At 46.4% G+C, this 21,851-nt stretch overlaps 1 protein-coding gene across 2 annotated transcripts; it reads right to left on the reverse strand.

The window, feature by feature from the left end:
* Positions 1 to 1,150: 1,150 nt before the first annotated feature.
* Positions 1,151 to 21,383, reverse strand: CIDEA (cell death inducing DFFA like effector a). Of its 2 annotated transcripts, none has more exons than XM_047828894.1 (5): positions 21,272 to 21,383; positions 12,636 to 12,780; positions 11,677 to 11,823; positions 3,647 to 3,828; positions 1,151 to 1,641 (listed from the first exon to the last, which is right to left on the reverse strand). In XM_047828894.1, exons 1-5 carry the CDS (start codon positions 21,307 to 21,309, stop codon positions 1,494 to 1,496), a joined length of 660 nt encoding a protein of 219 aa, XP_047684850.1. In that variant the 5' UTR covers positions 21,310 to 21,383; the 3' UTR covers positions 1,151 to 1,493. The 2 variants fall into 2 exon arrangements, with proteins under 2 accessions (XP_047684850.1, XP_047684851.1); XM_047828895.1 differs by lacking the exon at positions 21,272 to 21,383 and adding an exon at positions 20,909 to 21,198.
* Positions 21,384 to 21,851: the final 468 nt, after the last annotated feature.

Here is a 21,851-nt window from a genome sequence, read left to right on the forward strand (position 1 = left end):
CCCAGAAGGCCTGGGCAGTGAGTAGGAGCCCCACGGATGGTGTGGGGCCCTCTCCGCTGCAGTGACTTTTCACTGTGCCTGAACGGTCAGCCAGGAGAGGAGAGAGGCCTCCGTGCTAACATTTCCTAAAAGGAAATTCACAAATCTGAGTAGGAGTACATTTGTCTCCTGGAGTCTTAGGAGACAAATCGTGCTGCCCCTTATTCTAGTGGAAGCTCCCCCGTTTCCTTTGGGGGGGGCACACTGTCCTCTGTGTGGCTGGGACTGATCCTTCCCTGTCTGCAGGACCAGGTCCGTGGCCCTGTGTGGCACACCCTCTCCCCAGGATGCAACCCCAGGACTTCCTGCTGTGGGGCTGGCATCTCACTTTCATATGAGGAGGGCCGGCCTGGAGATGATACCAACCCAGAGGAAAGCAGGACCAAGAGATGGAAAGACAGGGGAGCCTGAGGTCGCTCAGTCGGTTAAGTGTCCCGACCGGCCTCAGGTCATGATCTCACAGTTCATGGGTTCCAGCCCCACATTGGGCTCTGTGCTGACAGCTCAGAGCCTGAAGCCTGCTTTGGATTCTCTCTCTCTCTCTCTCTCTCTCTCTCTCTCTGCCCCTCCCCCACTCAATGCTCTGTGTCTTTCTCTCTCAAAAAAAAAAAAAAAAAAAAGACAGATGGAAAGACGGATCCCTGGCTACCTTACTTGGGGGCCTGCACTCCCCAGCACCTGCAGCTAAAGCCACCCAGTGGCCTGGGTCAGCATCCTGCCACTCACAACCGTGGGTCCCAACTGACAACCTGGGTGACATTAGGAACTGAAGACGTGGTCCGCTAGTGCGGTTTTTAAGCAGTTTTGTGGGGGCCGTTTTGTTTTTTGGTTTTTGTTTCTTTAAAAGGCTATAAGCACTGGCTGAAGCCCTCCAGAACTTTAGGTTCTGAAGCTTCTGGGTCCCTCTGGGCTCATTCAAGACCCACAGTAGAACACCCCCGCCCGCCCCCCCCCCCCCCCCCCCCGCCCCGGAGTAACATCTCCTTAGCTTACTGGCATCGAGTACTAACAGGGACTTAAACATGACAGGGCATCCTGGCTGACTTCTGCTTATATGCAGGAGTGCTGTTTGTTGGGAATGTGAAAGAGACACAAGGAAGAATTACCCGTATTAAAAGTAGCTCTTGCGATCGATCGGTTTATTGCAGGAGGTGAGGAGCTGAGAGGCCTAACCCAGGTTTGTGCGGCTCCGGGGCCACCACACTAGCCTGCCCTTTGGTCCTTCCTGTCCCCACGGAGGCCCCTACGAATCTCCTCCCCTCAGGGCGTCCCCTCCTGCAGCCCCCATTTCGTGTGCCTCCACCCCTCCACCTTCCCCTGCGTGCCACCCCCCAGTACAAGTGACCGGCCTTGTGCAAGTGCCCGTGGTTTAGAACAGAAGCATCTTCAAAATTCATCATCTGAGAGCGAATACTTGGGTCGAGAGCCGGCTGGGTCCCCTGCAGCGTGCATCCTTAGCCACTTGTGAACCCGCGTCTGGAGTGTGACCAGGGAGGGCTCTGCTCGTCCATGTCACCCAGCACTTGGAGCATGTACGTGCCGATGTAGATGAGCAACTGTCCGGTCACCTGGGCGGCGTGGGACAGGACCCGCAGCAGGCTCCTGCGACAAAGGGGACGGGGCACAGGTCAGGCTTGGAGCTCTGGGCCAGCGAGGGGTAGACAGTGTGGGAATCCTTCACCTCCCCCCAAACATCCGCTCAGAGCAGGCACCGCTCACTGAAGGAGCCAACCCCCAGCCGGCCAGGGCCTGCTACAGTGCACATGCTGATGCACGAGGCCGAAGACCACCTTCCTTGTAGCCGCTTCCAAACGTGGCCTGTTGTTCAGGAACTAGGAAGCCCTGAGTAGGCTGACGGTGCTCTTGAGAGCACACAGTGAGTCCTGTCCTCTGGCAGCTTGCTTACTCTGGCCACCGTGGGTGTTGGGGCTTGTTACGAAAATCAGGCAAGTCAGGTGTGAAAGGAGAAGCTGAAGGAGACTGATCCTGTGACCCAGTTTGCTTAGGGTGGCCGGGACATCCCATCTCGGCCCTGTTGTGGCCTCTACGCCTCAGGGCTGAGGCTGGCATTCCTGTTATTTCAGACTAAAAAAGTGGCTTTGACTCAAATTCTTACTCTCTACCGAGTCCAGAGGTAAAGGATTCTGTTCCAGTTTTAAAGACCTGTCGTGTCACAAGGCCTGGGGGTCAGCTGTGCTGGTCGGGAGAGCCCCCTGGCCCTGGGATCCCACAACAGGACCCTGGTGTGAGGCCTTTGATGTGGGGACTTTGGTGGCTTCTGTGGCTGCTTGTGGTGCCACCAGATGTCAGATGGTAAGAATTAGTGACAAGAAGGCCGAATTTGCCTCTTAAAGGTTTTGTTGAGGTGGGATTTTAGGTGAGGTTTACTTTCTTCATTATACTTTTCCAAGTTGTTAGAACTCTCCTGTCTCATTTTGGAAAACCAATCAATCAAGCTATTTTCTCCCATCTCAGCTAAAAGAGGAAGCTCCCCCGGGGGGTCAGGTGTTGAGATTTCAACACGGGCACAGTGACAATTGTCTATGAGTTGGCCATTAATGGTTCTGAGAGGGAAATGGAAGCCATTGAGAAGCCACTGCCTGAGCTCCCTCTGTGCCAGGGCCTGGGGCCCCATCAGAGGAGGCCAATCTCATTTCCAAAGCATTTCCTTCCAAAGCTGCTGTCAGCCGCTGCAACCTTTTTAGACCTTCTGTCTCTCCCCCCTCCATCCACCCCTCCACAGGAAATGGTTATTTAGAGGATCAATACGAATTTACTAGAGGACAGAAGTAGGTGTGTTTAGAGCCTATGCAATCAAAGCACTTAGGAACAACCTTCTCTTTTAAAAGATGATGAAACCAAGTCTCAGAGACATTAAGCAACCTGTTGAAGGTCACACAGCTGGCTGCTCAGAGGCAAAGCTGGGTGGGACCATGGATGTCCCTCTCAGTCCAGGCCTCAGGGCAGGTGTCCAGCCTGGTTACAACCACAGAGTATTCCTGGTGAACATACAGAATTTGTTCAGAAAGGTGCGGGTATGGATTGGGGATCTGTCTTGTACAGGCTCCCGCATCTGCCAGACTGGCCTCAGCCTGTGGGGCGACAGTGCCCTTGCCAGGGCATGTGGGTATGTGGAAAAGGCACAGGCCCATGCCACCTTGCTGCTAGGTTCAAGTTAGCAGTAATACAGAAGATACCAAAGAGCATTCCTCCGGGGTTCGTGGCCGCTCTGTGCAAACCGGGTCAGAATCGCCATGGCTCCGTTTTAGCTGCCATTGCTTAGAATAAAGGTTTTAAAGTGCACAGCCCTAGTTTTTAAAAGAATTTGGTTCCTTTTCATATTTATTATTTAGTTTTTGATTCCATTTAGTATCTAATGGTCCCTGAAGAAAAAAATGTATATACACCTTGGCTCAAGACTCTCTGTTTTCTGACGTAAGTCTGGGTGTAAGAGGAAAAGTACCGTATGACATCATGAATTGGTGAACGCCAGCAGCTACCAGGCAGGTCAGGGCCCCCGGGGGGCTGGGCTTGGCAGTGCAAAGCAGCAGGCTGGGGATGGCCCAGGCGCGGTTTCCAGAACCCAGTTGACCCCCATGTCTGTTACCTCAGCAGGGCTTTGACTCCCGTGCACCGGATGTCGTAGGACACCGAATACATCTCATACATGGTGGCCTTCACGTTGAGGCAGCCAATGACATCCTTGGGATTCAGCTTGTACAAGTCGAAGGTGACTCTCGCTATTCCTGATTTCTTTGGTTGCTGGCGGGCTGGGACGTGGTTACCACCCTAGAACCATGGAGGGAGGAAGAGACTTAAGGAGCATCTCCGGCTATGATGTGCAAATTGTGTAATTCTGGGTTTTTGCTAGTTTTGACTCTGTTGGTTTAAAGTCTGCTAGTGACTGAGCTGCTAATTACCTAAGGCATGGTTTCAGCCCATCAATGTGCTCATACTGCTATCACGTCCAAACCCATTAGAAAGTATCCTTCCCTAAGCTACTTTCAGTTCAGTGACGTGGGATGAGTGCGGTGTGGCTCCGGGGCTGGACTATAGGGGTTCAGTAGATGGTTGTGTTTGGTGGACACGGACAGTCTCAGGACTGTAGCACCGTTGGCTTAAAGAGGAGCAGGGAGCACTATTTCCACTTTACAAGAGGCTGCGGGGAAGAAAGTTTCAGAATCAAGTGGCTGAAGAAAGGGGCAGGGTGAGAACTTCCCAGGGCTTCCTGTGTTTTCTAGTCACCACCCTGGATGGAAACAGACCTCCTGGGGACATGGGTTACAATCGCCCCTCTAGGTCCTCCTGAAACATCAGTAGAGCCTTTAGGTCAGGGGAGAAAGCCAGAGACCTCTGTCAATCCCCAGGTTTATAAAGAGCACGGTAGCATCCTCCCCATAGAAAGCTTTGCAGAGAGCAAGAAGAGAAAAAAGCCATGCCAAGGTACAAATGCCAGCCCAGGGGCGACTCTCCCTACAGGCTTGCTTCACACACAGATCTTGTAGTATTCAAATTTACACAATCAGTACAGTTACTACGTCTCCGGAACCTTTGGGGTTGGGGGCAGTTGAGGCTATAAATGTTAAATTCATCAATGCCAATAATCAACTATATGTGAAGTTAAAACATAAATTCCCCTAAAAGTGTCCAAATGCTTCTTGGTGGAGCCACCCTTCTCTCCTCCCGCACAGACAGGAGATATTGACGGTAAAACCCATTGTTTAACACACAAGAGTTTCTGCTGCCCCTTTAGGGGGTGCTTTCCAGCAGTTAGGAAACATCATTTTTAAATATTAAGATTACAGGGGCACCTGGGTGGCTCAGTCGGTTGGGCATCCAACTCTTGATTTCAGCTCAGGTCATGATCCCAGGGCCGTGGGATCGAGCCCCTGCATCAGGCTCTGCATTGAGTGTGGAACCTGCTTAAGATTCTCTCTCTCCCTTTGCCCCTCCTCTGCTCATACACTGGCTCTCTCTCTGATAAAAAATAATAATAAAAGTAAAAATTAAGATTACAGAATAAAAAGGGGGAATTTTACCTGTAATCCTCCCACTGTTTTTTCTCACCGCCTTGTACTCCTTTCTGACATATGGAAGCTTTTATCTTATTCCCCCTAAATGTCTTCCTTAAGTCTGGTCTTAAATCAAAACCTAGCCCTCACAAAGCTAATCTGCTGGTGAGCTGGATTTCTCTAACTCGCTGGCTCAAGAAGAAGAAATGATTGCCCCCCTGCCTCACCCTGAAAGGGCTCCAGGGTGCTGCTTCCTCACAGGCCTCAGAGGCACTCAGACTGAAGATGCAGGGGGTCCTCTGGTGACTAGTTCTTGGCTGGATGTTCTCATCCAAGTCAAACAAAATTGGCCTCAAACTTAGTGGTTTGAAATAACAGAGACTTAGACCCTTACATTCTGGAGGTTGGCAGTTCACAACGAGCCGCCAAGTATGGTTCCTTCCGGAGGCTGCCGGGAACACATGGCCCCCTCACCTTCTCCAGCTTCTGGAGGAGCCCTCATTCCTCAGCTTCTCACATCTCCCCTCCTCTTTCTCTGCTTCTGGCCTTCACTCTGACCCTCCTCTCCCTCTGTGAAGACCCCAGGATGATACTGGTCCCTGGGTTATCTGGGACCGTCTCCCTGGCTCAAGATCCTTAACTTAATCATACCTGCTAGGTCCATTTGCTAAGTACCACCTCCCTGGACTCCAGGGATCAGGATGTGGACCTCTTTGGGGGCTATTATACTGCCCAAAACATATTTCTCAAACAAAAAGTAGTCCAGCTCAAGATTGCCTTTTAAAAGATTTGTCTAATGGAGCCTGGGTGGCTCGGTTGGTTGAGCAACTTGACTCTCGATTTCAGCTCCGGTCATGATCTCACGGTCATGAGATTGAGCCCTGCATCAGGCTCCTCACTGAACACAGATCTTACTTAAGATTCAATCTCTTTCCTTCTGCCCTTCCCCGACTCTTGCGTGCTCTCTCTCAAAAAAAAAAAAAAAAAAAAAAAAAGCTAAAATTAAAGTAAATAAATAAATAAATAAATAATTGATTTGTCTAATTCACCGCATGCTCTTCTAATCTACTGGCATGATCTCCTCACCTGCTTCAGAGATACTATGTTTTAAATTTTATGTTTTTTATAATTGGTCTGTAGTCTTTTTTCCAGTTGGAAAAATGATGAAATATTTGATATGGATATTAGTACACATACTGATCTGTATGTATCATGGGTAGATGATGGGTATACTCACCACTCCAGATAAAATGTTGGCAACCTGTTATCACCCATAAGCCTCTCCCCAGTTATATTCTTCCACCTCCCCTCAAGAGGAGACCAGCTAAGTTGTGAACCACTACCTTTTATTTTTAGCACACATGAGTCTCAAACATCATATTGCTAATTTTGTACATTTTCGGATTATCTATAATTGGTTAAATGTGGAGATTCCCAAAATGTACGTTGGAGACACCTGAGGTCCAGAGACCCTTTCAGGGGGCTGAGAGATCAAAACTATTTTCATAATAAAAACCAAGGTGAAATTTGCCTTTTTTGTTCTCTTTCTCTCATGAGTGGAGGAATTTTCTACTACCCAGCTGAGAAACCTGCGTCACTCAATGAAATCAACATTTTTTAAAGAACCGATGCATGAGGTTATAAAATCATCCCTGGGAAAACGATCCAGCCAAAGCACAAGATAAACCAATGATTCCAATGAAACAGGAAACTTCACTGGTATGCCCTCAGATTCCACACTGCAGCAGCCTTTAGGAAAAGACCACTTAATGGATTTTGGTGTCATATCAAAGAAGAATATCCTCAATGATCTGAAAAGACCATTAAAATGCTCTCCCTTTTCTAACTACATGTCTGTGGGAGGTCCCATTTTCTTTCCAAAACAATGTATTACAACAGATTGAACATAGAAGCAGATATGAAAATGTAGCCATCTTCTACTATTTGGTTAGGCATTAGAAAGATTTGCAAAAATGTAAAAAGATGTCACTTATTAAATATTTTTGTTTTGGAAAATAGTTATTTTTTTATAAAAATATATAATCTAAGTTAATCAGTACTGGGTTATTATTTTTAGTAATTTAATTTTCTTTTTTTTTTTTAATATATGAAATTTATTGTCAAATTGGTTTCCATACAACACCCAGTGCTCATCCCAAAAGGTGCCCTCCTCAATACCCATCACCCACCCTCACCTCCCTCCCACCCCCCACCAACCCTCAGTTTGTTCTCAGTTTTTAACAGTCTCTTATGCTTTGGCTCTCTCCCACTCTAACCTCTTTTTTTTTTTTTCCTTCCCCTCCCCCATGGGTTTCTGTTAAGTTTCTCAGGATCCACATAAGAGTGAAACCATATGGTATCTGTCTTTCTCTGTATGGCTTATTTCACTTAGCATCACTCTCCAGTTCCATCCACGTTGCTACAAAAGGCCATATTTCATTTTTTCTCATTGCCACGTAATATTCCATTGTGTATATAAACCACAATTTCTTTATCCATTCATCAGTTGATGGACATTTAGGCTCTTTCCACAATTTGGCTATTGTTGAGAGTGCTGCTATGAACATTGGGGTACAAGTGCCCCTATGCATCAGTACTCCTGTATCCCTTGGGTAAATTCCTAGCAGTGCTATTGCTGGGTCATAGGGTAGGTCTATTTTTAATTTTCTGAGGAACCTCCACACTGCTTTCCTGAGCGGCTGCACCAATTTGCATTCCCACCAACAGTGCAAGAGGGTTCCCGTTTCTCCACATCCTCTCCAGCATCTATAGTCTCCTGATTTGTTCATTTTGGCCACTCTGACTGGCGTGAGGTGATATCTGAGTGTGGTTTTGATTTGTATTTCCCTGCTAAGGAGCGAAGCTGAACATCTTTTCATGTGCCTGTTGGCCATCCGGATGTCTTCTTTAGAGAAGTGTCTATTCATGTTTTCTGCCCATTTCTTCACTGGGTTATTTGTTTTTCGGGTGTGGAGTTTGGTGAGCTCTTTATAGATTTTGGATACTAGCCCTTTGTCCGATATGTCATTTGCGAATATCTTTTCCCATTCCGTTGGTTGCCTTTTCGTTTTGTTGGTTGTTTCCTTTGCTGTGCAGAAGCTTTTTATCTTCATGAGGTCCCAGTAATTCACTTTTGCTTTTAATTCCCTTGCCTTTGGGGATGTGTCCAGTAAGAGATTGCTACGGCTGAGGTCAGAGAGGTCTTTTCCTGCTTTCTCCTCTAAGGTTTTGATGGTTTCCTGTCTCACATTCAGGTCCTTTATCCATTTTGAGTTTATTTTTTGTGAATGGTGTGAGAAAGTGGTCTAGTTTCAACCTTCTGCATGTTGCTGTCCAGTTCTCCCAGCACCATTTGTTAAAGAGACTGTCTTTTTTCCATTGGATGTTCTTTCCTGCTTTGTCAAAGAAGAGTTGGCCTTACGTTTGTGGGTCTAGTTCTGGGGTTTCTATTCTATTCCATTGGTCTATGTGTCTGTTTTTGTGCCAAGTAATTTAATTTTAAACATTACATTTAATTTAATTTTAAAATTAAAATTAATTTTAATTTAAAATACGTATTTACAATTTTCTCAGTTTTAATTTCAAATATAAGTAATATCTACATAGCTTATAGTTTCTTAAAATTTTTTTTAAATGTTTATTTAGTTTTAAGAGAGAGAGAGAGGGAGAGAGAGAGAGAGGGAAACAGTGTGAGTGGGGGAGGGACAGAGAAAGAGGGACACACAGAATCTGAAGCAGGCTCCAGGCTCTGAGTTGTCAGCACAGAGCCCGATGTGGGGCTCAAACTCACGAGCCATGAGATCATGACCTGAGCCAAAGTCAGACTTAACCAACTGAGCCACCCAGGCACCCCTATAGCTTATAGTTTCTTAACTTTGGCACTTTGGCATTTGGGGCCAGATAACTCTTTGTCACAGGGGCTGTCCTGTGCCTTGTAGAATAGTTCATAGTATCCTGATCTCCACCCACTAGATGCCACCAGTACCCCTTTCATCCCAGTTGTAGCAACCAAAAATGTCTTCAGACAAGGGGTAAGATCGCTCCCAGCTGAGAACCTCTGATTGATGGATATCTATAGACTCCACTGAAATCCACATAAACAAAAGCTATTTGTGGTCCTCATTAATTTTTAGGAGTGTAAAGGGGTCCTGAGGTCAAAAAGTTTGAAGATTACTTGCTTAATGGGTTATCCTGTGATGTTTTCACTCAACAGAGTTGATGAGATTTATTCATATAGATCCCTGTAGCTGTACTTCATGCATTTTCACAGCCGAAGCATATTCCATTCAATGGATAGTCACCTGTGTATTTATTTACATGTATTTATGTAGAAGCACATGGCTGGGTGTCTGTGTGCTGACTGTACGTCTAGGAGAGGGCTTGTCAGGTCATAGGTGGTGCTTCAATTCTATGGGATAAAGGTAAACTGTTTTAAACAGCTGCTGGTGAGAGTGTAAGAGTTCATTGCTTCATATCTTAAAAAATGGAAAACCCTAATAATACCAAATTTAATCGTGTAAAAGAGTATCTTATTGTGGTTTTAACTTACGTTTTCCTAATCACCAGTGAGGTTGAAAATTTTTTACTATGTTTTACTGTCCATTCTTCAGATACCAGTTCATGTTTTTTTGCCCATTTTCCATTAGAGTGTCCATTGTTTCCATAATTGATTTCTGTGAGTTCCCCAAATTTATCAAATACTAATCTTTTGTTGGGTTATGTTGAAAACACCTTCTGCTCACTGTGGCTTATTATTTTACATACTTTATTGTATCGTTTGATGAACAAAACTCTTAATGGAGTTGTAATTGTCATTTAAAAAATGGTTTATGGAGGGGTGCCTGGCTGGCTCAGTCAGCATGTGACCCTTGATCTCAGCTGAGGTCTTGAGTTCAAGCCCCATGTTGGGTGCGGAGCCTACTAAAAAGAAAAAAACAACAACAGCTAAAAAATGGTTTATGTACAGCCTTGTTTAAAACAACAGCAACAACAAAAACATTACACCCTAAGGATGTCAAACATATATTAGACCTTCTCAGTCATGTCTCCAGCTTCCTTTTGTGTTTTCTACCTCTACCTTCTTGTGCTACATGATGGGAACCTTCTTGAGACAGATCTTCCAGGTTTTTTCTTATTATCTTCAGTGATGCCTGTCTCTGTTTAATTGTTGTGTTTTTCGCTTCCAGAAATTCTATTTGGTTCTTTCAAGTCTACCTTGTCCTTTGGATTACTTCTCGTCCCTTCTTAGTTTTGATTACTCTTTGAACATTTTAAATACACTTATTTTATACTCTGTATCCAATGATTCCAACATCTGAGGTCTTTGGAGGCCTGACTTTATTATTTCTGCTTACTCTCACTTATAGTGCTTTAAGTCCTTACGTTTTGTGATTTGATTCATTCTGAACCTATTTCTCCTGCTGGTTATGTGGGGGCATGGTCAACCCTGGGTCACTGGGGCTGGAGGGAGGGACCAGGTGAGCAAAAACTCAATGAATAAACTCCTTCCACTGATGCCTCCCTTCCTGGGGCTCTGGAAACTAAAAGCTCTCTTGGGTATTTTTCGAATCAGCAGTCCCTAAAACCTCATGAGGGCAGCTGGTGGCCACAGATTCTTAGGAGAGACCTTTAAGATTCTTCTGCTTTATGTGGGCATCTAAAATCTGGCCCCTTACCTTGTGTCAGCCCAAAACTTTGTCTCCTGTCCTGCCAGCACCTGTCAAAACTGCAGCCCAAAGTCACTGAAGTTAGTGGATGGCCATGAGTGAGGTGCTCAGGGGTAAGACATCACTTCTCTAGATTCTGGCTCCCATAAAAGTTTTGGCCTCTGAAGATTTTCCTTTCTGGAAGGTCAGTTAGGCATATAAAATATGTGTTAAAATTTTGCTTTACTTTTTTAGGTGTTTTATAGTGGGAAGGTTTTCCAAGATATGTATATAATCTGTAGTTTTTCTGGACATAGAAGTCTTTATTCCATCTCTTTACCTTTCTTCTTTTTTGGTTTGTTTTTTATTTTATTTTATTTTATTTTATTTTATTTTATTTTATTTTTAATGTTTATTTATTTATTTTTTGAGAGATAGTGCAAGCAGGGAGGGAGAGAGAGAACCTCAAAGCAGGGTCCACACTGGCAGCGCAGAGCCCAATGTGGGGCTCAATCCCACGAACAAAGAGATCATGACCTGAGCTGCATGCTCTACTGACTGAGCCAGCCAGGCACCCCTCTGTTTACCTTTCTAAATCACTGTACATTCACACACACACACACACACACACACACACGGACCTAATTTCACTGGCTGTGTTAGCTTGCTGGCCTCCTGAGGACAGAGACAGTGAATGGTCACCAGGTCAATCTGTGTGTTTTAAAAGGACCCATAGCTACTTACTGGCCTAAACCTGTTTCCCAGAACTGCTTGCTTTAAATCCTATAGCCCAGGTTCACTAAGATGCTAAGTTCCCTAGAAACACATTTAACAATCCTGTTGAGGGTAGCAGATCCAATTATTAGGCAAATATGAAGTTCATATTCAGAAAGAGGACAAGTCAACACCAAAGTAGGGAATGCACTTTTGTGGGTAAAAAAGTCTGCCCGGTAGCCGTTTGGACAAGTGTTTTTGCTTACCGGTGTCCACCTCTGCCCTTTCTCCAAGATCATGAAATGTGTGTTGTCTCCTAAGGTCTGAAAGAACTCTTCCGTATCCACCACGGTTCCGTCTTCCTCCAGCACCAAAGTGACCAGTCCGCTGGTGATAACTAAGGCATCCAGGGTCTAGATTGACAACACATCAGAGACATGGAATAAAGGAAGAGATTCCATTTTGACCACTCAAAGCCATTGACTAAGTTATAGATTCAGAAGTGATCTGATTTTGCTGAAACTTTAATGATAAAGATCTACCTTCATTGGCATCTTGGACTCAGTCTTGGCTTGGAAAAAGAAAAGATTTTTAATGGACCAATCTTCTTCAGAGATCTCAAGGACATGAGATTAATGAAGACACTGAATCAAATTTAGAGTTTCTATAATTACTCACTTATTTTGCCAAATAAAATGAAGAATGCAACAGAATGATATTTAAAGAGCCTTAGGCTCACATCACGTATCTGCCCCTCTCTTGCTTCAGGGTCTGCATGTTGGATGTTCATTTCTTCTTTCCATAGGTGTCTCTGTCTGGGTTATGCTTCCATAACCTGACTCCACAGACTCCAGAGAGTCTGTGATTCTTCCTTATTTGGTGATCTAGGACACTGTTTTAGATTAAGGACTATTTTTCTCCGGGCTTTATAACCAAAAACAGATTTCCAAAGGCTGCTGCTTCCCTGTATTCTCCCTTGTCAAAGAAGAAAGGCTGTATTATCAATTGATGACTGTTTTTAAGGCTTTTGTGTCTGTAGCTAAATCTTTTATGGTACAGAGATGTAATAATGTTCCCTTTCATTCTTTTCTTCTCCCCTCAGACTCTCCAAGGCCATGACAGTGGCATTTCTGTCTCTGCCCTGGTTTAGTATCTAAGCCCATAGCCCTGCATGCAGTCAGGGGCCCTCCTGTGAGGGACGGGAAAGCCCCGGGGTTCCTGGCACCTTGCTAAGAAGCTCCTTCAGACTGTTGGCCATCACCCCTCGCCGGCTGCTTCTGTCATGGTTGGAGACCCGGAAAGGGCGAGCTGAGTGCATGAGGGGGGTTAGCAGGACTTTCTTGGTCTGTGATCCCATAAATGTCAGGGGCCTGGAAATGGAGGAGAAAAGTAAAAAATATCTTTGACATTATCTTCAAAAAAGGAATCTTCAAAGAGAGGTTTGAAGTATACAAGTTAAAACAGTTTTCATATTTGCATCTGAAAGAAAGAAAATCAGTAGTTGGGGATCATTGAAAATCCTGATATCCAAGAAACAAATAACACAAACAATTAAAAACCACAGCGATCATTATGCCTATTTTACTAGAACATTCAAAGTCCTTGTAGTAAATATGTGAGAAAGAAGTGGTAAGAGCATCAAACTCAAAAAAGAAATAAGAATTCGATTTTGCAAACATGAGTTTTATAGCTGAAAAGTCTTTTTTTTTTTTTTGCCTAACGTTTATTTTTTAGAGAGAGCGACAGAGCACAAGCAGGGGAGGGGCAGAGAGAGAGGGAGACACAGAATCGGAAGCAGGCTCCAGGCTCTGAGCTGTCAGCACAGAGCCTGACTTGGGGCTCAAACTCACAAACTGTGAGATCATGACCTGAGCTGAAGTCGGACGTTTAACCGACTGAGCCACTCAGGCACCCCTATTGCTGAAAAGTCTTAAGAGGTTATGAATTAGCCAAGTAGAGTTAAAGAATTAGGTACACACACAAAAGTTACATATTGTAAAACTAAGCCAGGAATCGAAAATCCATGTAGTGGTCACTAGAGCAATAAACTAACATTTAGAAATTACTTAGAAAAGATGAGGAACAACAGAACACTATAATAATTGTTGTTGGAATAATGAGAAGGAAAGGAACTTTGGGCCATATGTCACATGACACTTTGGAGTAAATTCCACATTTAACAAAGAATTAATTCAAAGTTTCACTATTAAAAAAACTAACACAGGGGCGTTTGGGTGGCTCAGTTGGTTGAGCATCCAACTTCGGCTCAGGTCATGATCTCACAGTTCATGAGTTAGAGCCCTGCGTCAGGCTCTGTGCTGACAGCTCAGAGCCTGGAACCTGCTTCCGATTCTGTGTTTCCCTCTCTCTCTGCCCCTCCCTCATTTGCGCTCTCTGTCAAAAATAAACATAAAAAAATTATTAAAAAATAAAATAAACTGACACAGAGAGGGAAAATAACGAACAAAACCAAATCAAGACAATTTTCTGAGGGAGAAAACCTCCAACCTTTGGTTGTCAAATTATACATACATACGTATTATATATACATATATGTATATGTATATGTACATGTATATATATGTATATTATATATACATATATAATATACATGTATATAATATGTATGTAAATATTTATTATACATTTATGTATATATTATAAAATGGGGGATAAATGAGAAGCTTACTGCTTTAGTAGTTATTTAACACTTTTTTAAGATTTCATTTTTTTTATTATTTTTTTAAATATTTATTTATTTTTGAAAAAGAGTGTGAGCGGGGGAGGGATAGAGAGAAAGGGAGACAGAATCTGGAGCAGCCTCCAAGCTCTGAGCAAGCTGTCAGCACAGAGCCTGACACAGGGCTCGAACCCACAAACTGAGAGATCATGACCTGAGCCGAAGTCGGACACATAACTGACTGAGCCACCCAGGCGCCCCATGGAGCACATGAGGCTTTTGATGGCAAAGAAATGCAAAACCACCTTTGACACACCAGTGCATGCTTTCAAACACACATGCAAGAAGTGATTTAAAAGTAACTCCATAAGGGGCAACAGATGTGCCTTGCTGGTGGCACTAGGAGCTGGTTCAGTCTCTTTGGAGAACAGTCTAGAAATGCATAGTTTTCACCCAGGACGGTGGGCTTTTTAAATATTAGGGGTAACCCCACAAAGAAATTATTGGAAAGAATATCAACATAAGTTATCAATAGTTCACGTGGCTCTCGCTTCATGTCAGGTGCTGTGAGAAGTGACACATGACCTCACTTAATCTCCCCCAGGCCCCGAGGGATGAGAGCCTACAGCTGCACTGGCCTCACACCTAAACAGTATCCTACCTACTGCAGGCACTCAAGTCGTTGTTGACGATCTGGACAAATACTTGTAGAGTGAGATTCAGAAGAATGAAATGAAGGGCCTTATTTTTAGGACAATCTTACAGAAGATACAAAGTGAGGACATCACTGATTTCTGACACATAAAATGGACCATCTAGATTAACCCCATGAAGGCTAAAATTGTAGGGGCTTTTATACTATCACCTAGGATTTAGCACTTTATTTTATACATATCCAAACACATATACCTACACACATACAGTCACACACATCCACACATACATATTGCCATTTATTTATCTAAGCTTTATTTTCCCAACTAGATTGGAATTTCCTTCAGGAAAAAAGCTTCTTTGTTGTATCTCCCATAATGCCTAGATTAGTGCTAGGCAAATAGGTTTTCAATAGTATGTGGTCTAACTTGAAGTTCTACAAATGGACATAAGTGAAAATTCAATGATCTAGCAAGTAATTTTCTATATGAGAAACTGATAGTGTAGTAATGAACCGGCTCTCAAAAACCATCAGGTTAAGTTCATGCTCATAGCATGACCAGCCAGTTTCAGTGAGTATCTACATATTATCCTTGGCAAAAAAAAAAAAAAAAAAAAAAAAAGGGGGCATTCTAGGAATCAGACCCAGATTGTTAGCACAGGTTTGGTCTGAAGTGTATTCAGCTAGCATCATATTAGTGCTTCCTAACTGCTTGCATCCAAGCACTTGCTATGGCCAGCTTATGCTAACTTTTTATACATACTAACTAATTATCATCACAACTTTACAAGGAAAGTATTACCCCATTTCCCAGATGGGAAAACCGAGGCTCAGAGTGGTTTCTCAAGGTCACTCAATTAACAAGGAAACGAAGTAGGACATAATTATCTCTGCACTTCTAACCTCAAGCAATAAACATCACTTAATCATCAGTCTGGGGCTGCTCTGGTTGAAAGGACCACAGTGGTCTCGGTGAACACCGACAGCTCCTTTCCCTTCTAGGCCGCCAGAGTCACTGCGTTATTTGTTCCTAGTGAGGCAACGGCAAGGGGATTGTGGCAGGTCACTGGCCTCTGATGCAGGCTCCCCATTAGATTGATCAGAGAGCCACCAGATGAATCCAAGCCTTGAACTGACACAGCAGTGGGGCTGGCACACAGCCTCTGAACTTTTGCCCTGATTACAAGGAGTTACACCAGGTTCCTCGGTTACACAACCTGACGGACAAGATGCCCACGTTCTGCTGAGCTGGTGCTACAGAGCCCCCTGCTCACAGTCCTGTCTCTGGTGATCTGGTAGATGGGGCAATGAGGATTTTACCTAAGATGCTTTACACTGAGAACTGGCTTTGTTGGCAACCTAATCATGGCACCTGAAACTTAAACTCGACGGTGAAGTCCGTATGAGGAGGAGAGAGAGACTAGTTCTATTCTATGCCAGACCCGTGCGCATTAGTGCATTACCTAATACCTTGACAAGACAGGCACATCAGATGAATAAAAGTGAGGCTCGGGAAGTTAAGAAATGAATGTCAGAGTTAGCAAGAGCTAGAACAGGGGTTTGAACCCAGCTCCCACTTTTGCGCCACGGTGCCTGCCCTACGAGGTGAAAAGCCTCCTATGATGCAGAGGAACCCCAGACCCTCACCAGCATGAGCCTCTCTTCCCCCTGCAAAGCAAGAACTCCTTGCCGTTGTCCTCGAGCCCTTCTAGAATCTGTACTCACTGAGGCCAGGGTCTGTCTGTACATTTTTTACTTCCCCACAGCACCTAGCCTGCCATTGGCACGCGATCCATTCACTGAGTAAAAGATAGGCTAGGACAAAAATCTGAGAAATGGGAGAACAAAGTTCATGTGCTGGAATCTTAGGTCCAGGTGCTAGAGGCCAATGACACACCTTGTGGGCATGAACAGCTTTGACCTAGTTAGTTGTGGTCCTGTACCTCCTCATTGGATGCGAACGATCACGCCTCAGTAAGCACCAGTGTTCCAGTTACGTACTACAGTTGATTATACAAAGTCCTTATTGTCTTTAACTTCTGGACTAGATAAGTGCTGGCAGTCATTTCTGGTCCTCTCCCCACGCTGCCCTCAGGACAGCCATCCTCAATAAAAAAAGATACGCACCATATTGTTCCTCTGACCCATTATGTTTCCTTAACCGGGCACTGGGTCATTGTTGGAGAAAAGGCTTACGGAGCACACCTAAAAAAAAAAATCCTTGAAGACAAGAAAATTAAATCCTGCCATTCTAGGAAGAGGATGAGTGATCTGACGTGTCAAATTATACAAGAGCCAGGCTATCTTATAGATAATATAAAAAGGAGTTAAATGAAATTTTATGTACATGAAACCTATTTAACAACTATTATAGGAGTATTTACTTTTTTAAAAATATTTATTTATTTTTGAGAGACAGAGCATGACAGGGAGGGACAGAGAGAGAGGAGACACAGAATCGGAAGCAGGCTCCAGGCTCCGAGCTGGCAGCACAGAGCCTGACGCGGGGCTCGGACTCACAAACCGCGAGCTCATGACCTGAGCCGAGGTCAGAGGCTTAACGACTGAGCCACCCAGGCGCCCCCAGGAATATTTACTTTGCTCCAGCTAAAGGAGCAGCAAAGCAACTAGCTAGCTAAATGAAGAAAGCAAGGTATTGATCCAACCCACTCCTGGTCATCTTAATAGGATATTTTATGTCACTGGCAATTAGTGCAAGATCTAAAATGTCTTGCTCTTCTCCCCCCAATATTTTAATATATCAAAGTTGAGACAGGAGCTCGGAGAAGCCTTAGCACACACTGGTCACCCTCCCATCCTGGGAAAGTGCAGACAACCATATAAGCAGGAAGGAAATAGCTCACTAAGAGGAAAAGAAAAACCAGGAAACAGGTTGTTCAAGGAAACAGATTGTTTCGGGGAAACTGAGACAAAAAGAGTAGTCAGGCTTCATAGAATATTCTTAAAAACTGTGAAGAGGCATATCTCCCAGAAGTGAGGGAAACAGAGAAGCCTTTGTATTTTTCCCCAAGTGAACTGAGAAGTCTCGACTTAGCAAAGTGTAGCAAATAAAGCAACAGGCCACAGACTGACGGCAGAGGTGAACTTCACTCCAGTAAAAGGAAGCTAGCCTCCATGAGTCATAAACAAGCATGTTTTTATGCCACTGTATGGACCGATGTTTATTCCAGAAGTGGAATAAGAAGGAAAAGGGCAGGCCTGGGAACAAAACCTCCCCCAGAGAGAAATACTTTGGGGTCAGCAGTGATGAGGTGGCTCCGTGAGGCCCTGTAAGGTACTGCCCCCGGGGAACATTCAGAGAGAAGGGCCCCTCATTTCCTTGTTAGGTAGAAAGGAGGAACCCACGTGAGAGAACACGCACAAGCAGGTACGACAAGCCAACCACCCACTACTACCAAAGCCTAGGGACAAGGAGCACCTTAAGAAGGGAAGTGGTGATGTCAAATACAACAATGCAGAGAAACAGACGGGACCCATCCGGCCTGGCTGGGTCTCAGTGAGCGGTCAGGACGGTGCAGGGTCTAACCCACTGGCAGAAGCTGGAGAAGCGTCAGCCTCAGTGATGCCTCCTCCTTCCCCAGCAGTGCGGGAGCCACGTTATGGGCTACACACATTGGAATGTCTGCCCCACAGCGACGGCGGCTGGCTCACATCTGTGCCTTGACCAGCCTAGAGAAATGCTTGATGTAGTAAGAGCATTTTCAGTATATGACCATGATGTCTTTGAACACTTGGAAATGTTATTAAAATAACAGTTTAGACCCAGGAAGGAGTAAGCATCAGTCACCTGGGAGATTTACTTGTAGAAAATGCAGTTCCTTGCTTATAACAAAAAGACAGTGTTAAAATGTGTACTGAAATGCCAGCTATACAAAACCTAGAGTTCCTGGTTCAAGGAAAGGAAAGATGTACCAAATGGCAACAAAAACAGCAATTTTGCACACAGTATAATACATATCAGCTCTGTAACAACTTCAAGGTCGGCATGAACGTTAGCACGGACAGACACAATGGCTGAGTGGCTTTGCCTATGACAACACACACTGGTATGGACGTCCTTGACGTCTGGAGCTCTGCTGAGGGACCTCAGGCAGCTTTCGCCCTGACTAAGGCCTCGAGGGATCACAGACGATTAACAAACTAATGACTAGTTTAAGACTTTAGGATTGCTGACCTTAAAACACGATGTGTATGTGGATGAAGTTTTTTCTTTGGCAAAACGCAATCCTCCACTAATAAAAGAGTTAAGGCCAGCTAGTTTAAATTAAGGAACACGGAGGAGGCAGAAGTCCAGCAAGACTGTAACTAACAAACATGGCCTTTACCCTGTCTGTGGCTCACGTGGGTCTTCAGCCTTGACACAGTTCTAAAGAAGGGCAGGGAAGGACAGGGTTTTCCTTTCAACAAGTAATATGGATCCTTTTTCTTCCAGTTTCGTTTGGAAGCAGGTAGATTCTTGAAAGAACTGCACTGTGTGTCCCTGACAGTCACTCACGTTTAGAGTTTGCCAAGCTCAGAAGGAGTGTGTCTTTGAGTAGACATTTCCTTACGTTTTGACTTGCCCACATTTCACAAGCAAGTCACTTTCATACACACTTGACCCAGTGGAAACCTTACACAGATGCACTTTGGATTTCGGTATCCTGTTATAGGGATCAGGTGGAAGGGCAGGGTCAGCCTTAATTCTGAAGGCTCTGCCTCCTCCTTCTCCTCCAGGCAATACCAGCCAGGAATCAAGGGTGCCTTCTTAGCAGTCCTTAAATCAGCCTGCCACCTCCTCAGGGTTCACATTAGTGGCTGAGTGGGTATATTTATATATTTGAGGGGAAGAAGTATGCAGGATTGATTCTAAACTGCTAATAATTGTTACCCCCTGGGAGTGGGATTGTGGGGGGCAGGGGCGGGGGGAGAACAACAAGGAAACCCAGGGCTCACCTTCATGCTGACATGAGTTAGGGAAGATGCAGGAAACAAGTCTGTTTCCCACCTTTTCTGGTTCCTTACTACTTGACTTCGTTGTTTTTGTTTTTTAAAGTGAAAGCCCAGTGCTGTTCAGACAGACCGCCTTTACATTTTGGAAGCTTGCTTGGTTGCTTGCTTGCCTTCTTTCTTTCTTTCCTTTCTTTTTTTAATGTTTATTTATTTTTGAGACAGAGAGAGACAGAGCATGAACGGGGGTGGGTCAGAGAGAGAGGGAGACAGAATCTGAAACAGCCTCCAGGCTCTGAGCTGTCAGTACAGAGCCCCACACGGGGCTCAAACTCACAGACGGCGAGATCATGACCTGAGCCAAAGTCTGACGCTTATCCGACTGAGCCACCCAGGCGCCCCTGGAAGCTCTTTTTCTAACCTTGAGGGTTGCCCACGGCAAGTTCAGCTCCATAGATCGCAGTAGTTTGTAAAGTGATTCTCCCTCCCCACCTTGCCCCTTCAACCCACCCTGTCGCTCTGCTCTTTGGTACAGATGGGATCACCTCCGAAACCTGCATTTTAAAGAACTCAAAGGGCTTCTCTATCCTTTTTGAAGTACTTTGAAGATCTTTAGAGAAGCACTATCCCTTCCATAAGTCTATACTTGAGAATTACTTCCATGCAATATTTGTAGGATTTTATCAGCAAGGACGGGTTTGGGTACGTCAAGATAGGAGGATGAATGACAGCTGGGGGGGGGGGGGGCGGGAAGAGTTGCGGTGCCATCAACCCCCCAGCGGGTGGCGAGACCCGGGAAGGGAGCGAAGACTAAGAAGCCTAGGAAGGCACCTGGTCCCTCCCTGGGCAGCGTCGGCGCTCTCAGATGCGGCGAGGAGGGGGAGCGCTTCCCCCCATACATCCCGTTACAAGCCTGGGTGGGCTCATCAAGCAGGGGTCTGGGAGCGTTCAGAGCCGGAGGGGCGCTCTCTGCTCAGCCCACCCTCCCCTTGGAGCCCAGAGCCCGCTCTCGCCCTTAAGGGTAAGCCTGGCCCATCCCAAAGCCGCCGAGCGTCCCCACCAGCAGCGCCCCAGCTCCCGTCGCGACCCCGAGGTCCCCCTGAAGCCCTGCGCGGGAGCACCGTGGAGGCGTTGCCCGCGTTTCACAGGACCGGGCCCTCGGTTGCCCGGCGGCTGCAGCAGCATCAAGAAATTCAGCCACTCCCGCACTCACCACTGTCACCTGTTCCGTCGATGCCCGCGCACCTCGGGAGCGCCACACCTGGCACTTGCGGCCAGCTGGAGGAGGGGGAGGAGAAGCGCGGCCGGCTCGGACTCTGCACCCCCGCGCAGCCGCTGGGCGTGTGGGCTGGGACTGGGGCCTCGGGGTGCTCCGGGTTGCTGGGCGCAAGAGGTGCTGGGGGGTACCGGGCGCACGGGGGACGAGAGACGCAGGGAAATGAGGGACTCACTGGGGTGCCAGGCACAGGGGGATGCAGACCGTTCAGAGCGCAGGGGGGCGGGGGCTCAGGGGGATGGGTGGCGCAGGGCCGCGGGACGCAGGCGTGGCCCAGAGCCTGGCTGGCGCTGCACTCGCCTGATGAGGGCTCCGGCGTAGTCCCGGGCGGTCTCCATCGCTAAGGTCCCCCTCCCAGGCTCGGCCTCCGCCGCCCGCGCCCTTCTCTTAAAGCTCCGCCACCAGCCCCGCCCCGGCCGGCCCGCCCCGCGCCGGGCGAGGACCTTGGCTAGGGGCTCACCTCTGCAGAAGGTCGTGGCTGCGCCTCCTGGGAGAGCGCCCGGGTCCGTGCCAGTTCCGGGCCCCTGGAGGGGAAGCGGTTCTCGAAGACCGCTGCAGAGGACGGTCCCCACGACTGTCGAGGCCCACCAGCTGCTCCGCGCGTCCCCTAACGGTCGTTGTTAGCCTGTTCGCCTTGCACATTCTGAGAGGTGAGGCAGCCTGGGCGGCGTGGCTGTGGCTGTGAAAAGGCAGATGTGTTGCTTTCAAACCCATGGGGGCCACGGGCGGAGGGGCGGGGGTGGCGGTGGAATGAGGTGCAGGATGAGTTACCCCCAGGGCCGCACTGGGTTGGGCGCCCGGGCTGCAGCCCCCGACCGACGTCCCGCTCCAAGCTCAGCCAGCCGGCTGGCAAGGCGAGGAAGTGGCCGCAGACACCTGG

The sequence above is a fragment of the Prionailurus viverrinus genome, chromosome D3 (genome assembly GCF_022837055.1).
Source record: "Prionailurus viverrinus isolate Anna chromosome D3, UM_Priviv_1.0, whole genome shotgun sequence".
NCBI classification, from domain to species: Eukaryota; Metazoa; Chordata; class Mammalia; order Carnivora; family Felidae; genus Prionailurus; species Prionailurus viverrinus.

Bases quoted from the DNA above. Each gene is read 5' to 3' on its own strand.
- CIDEA (XM_047828894.1), bottom strand. From the start codon at position 21,309: ATGGAGACCGCCCGGGACTACGCCGGAGCCCTCATCAG. The intron at 11,824-12,635 runs GTGCCAGGAACC...TTGTCAATCTAG, and splicing joins TGAAGGAGCTTCTTAGCAAG to ACCCTGGATGCCTTAGTTAT. The intron at 3,829-11,676 runs GTAAGCAAAAAC...CCATGGTTCTAG, and splicing joins AAGGGCAGAGGTGGACACCG to GGTGGTAACCACGTCCCAGC.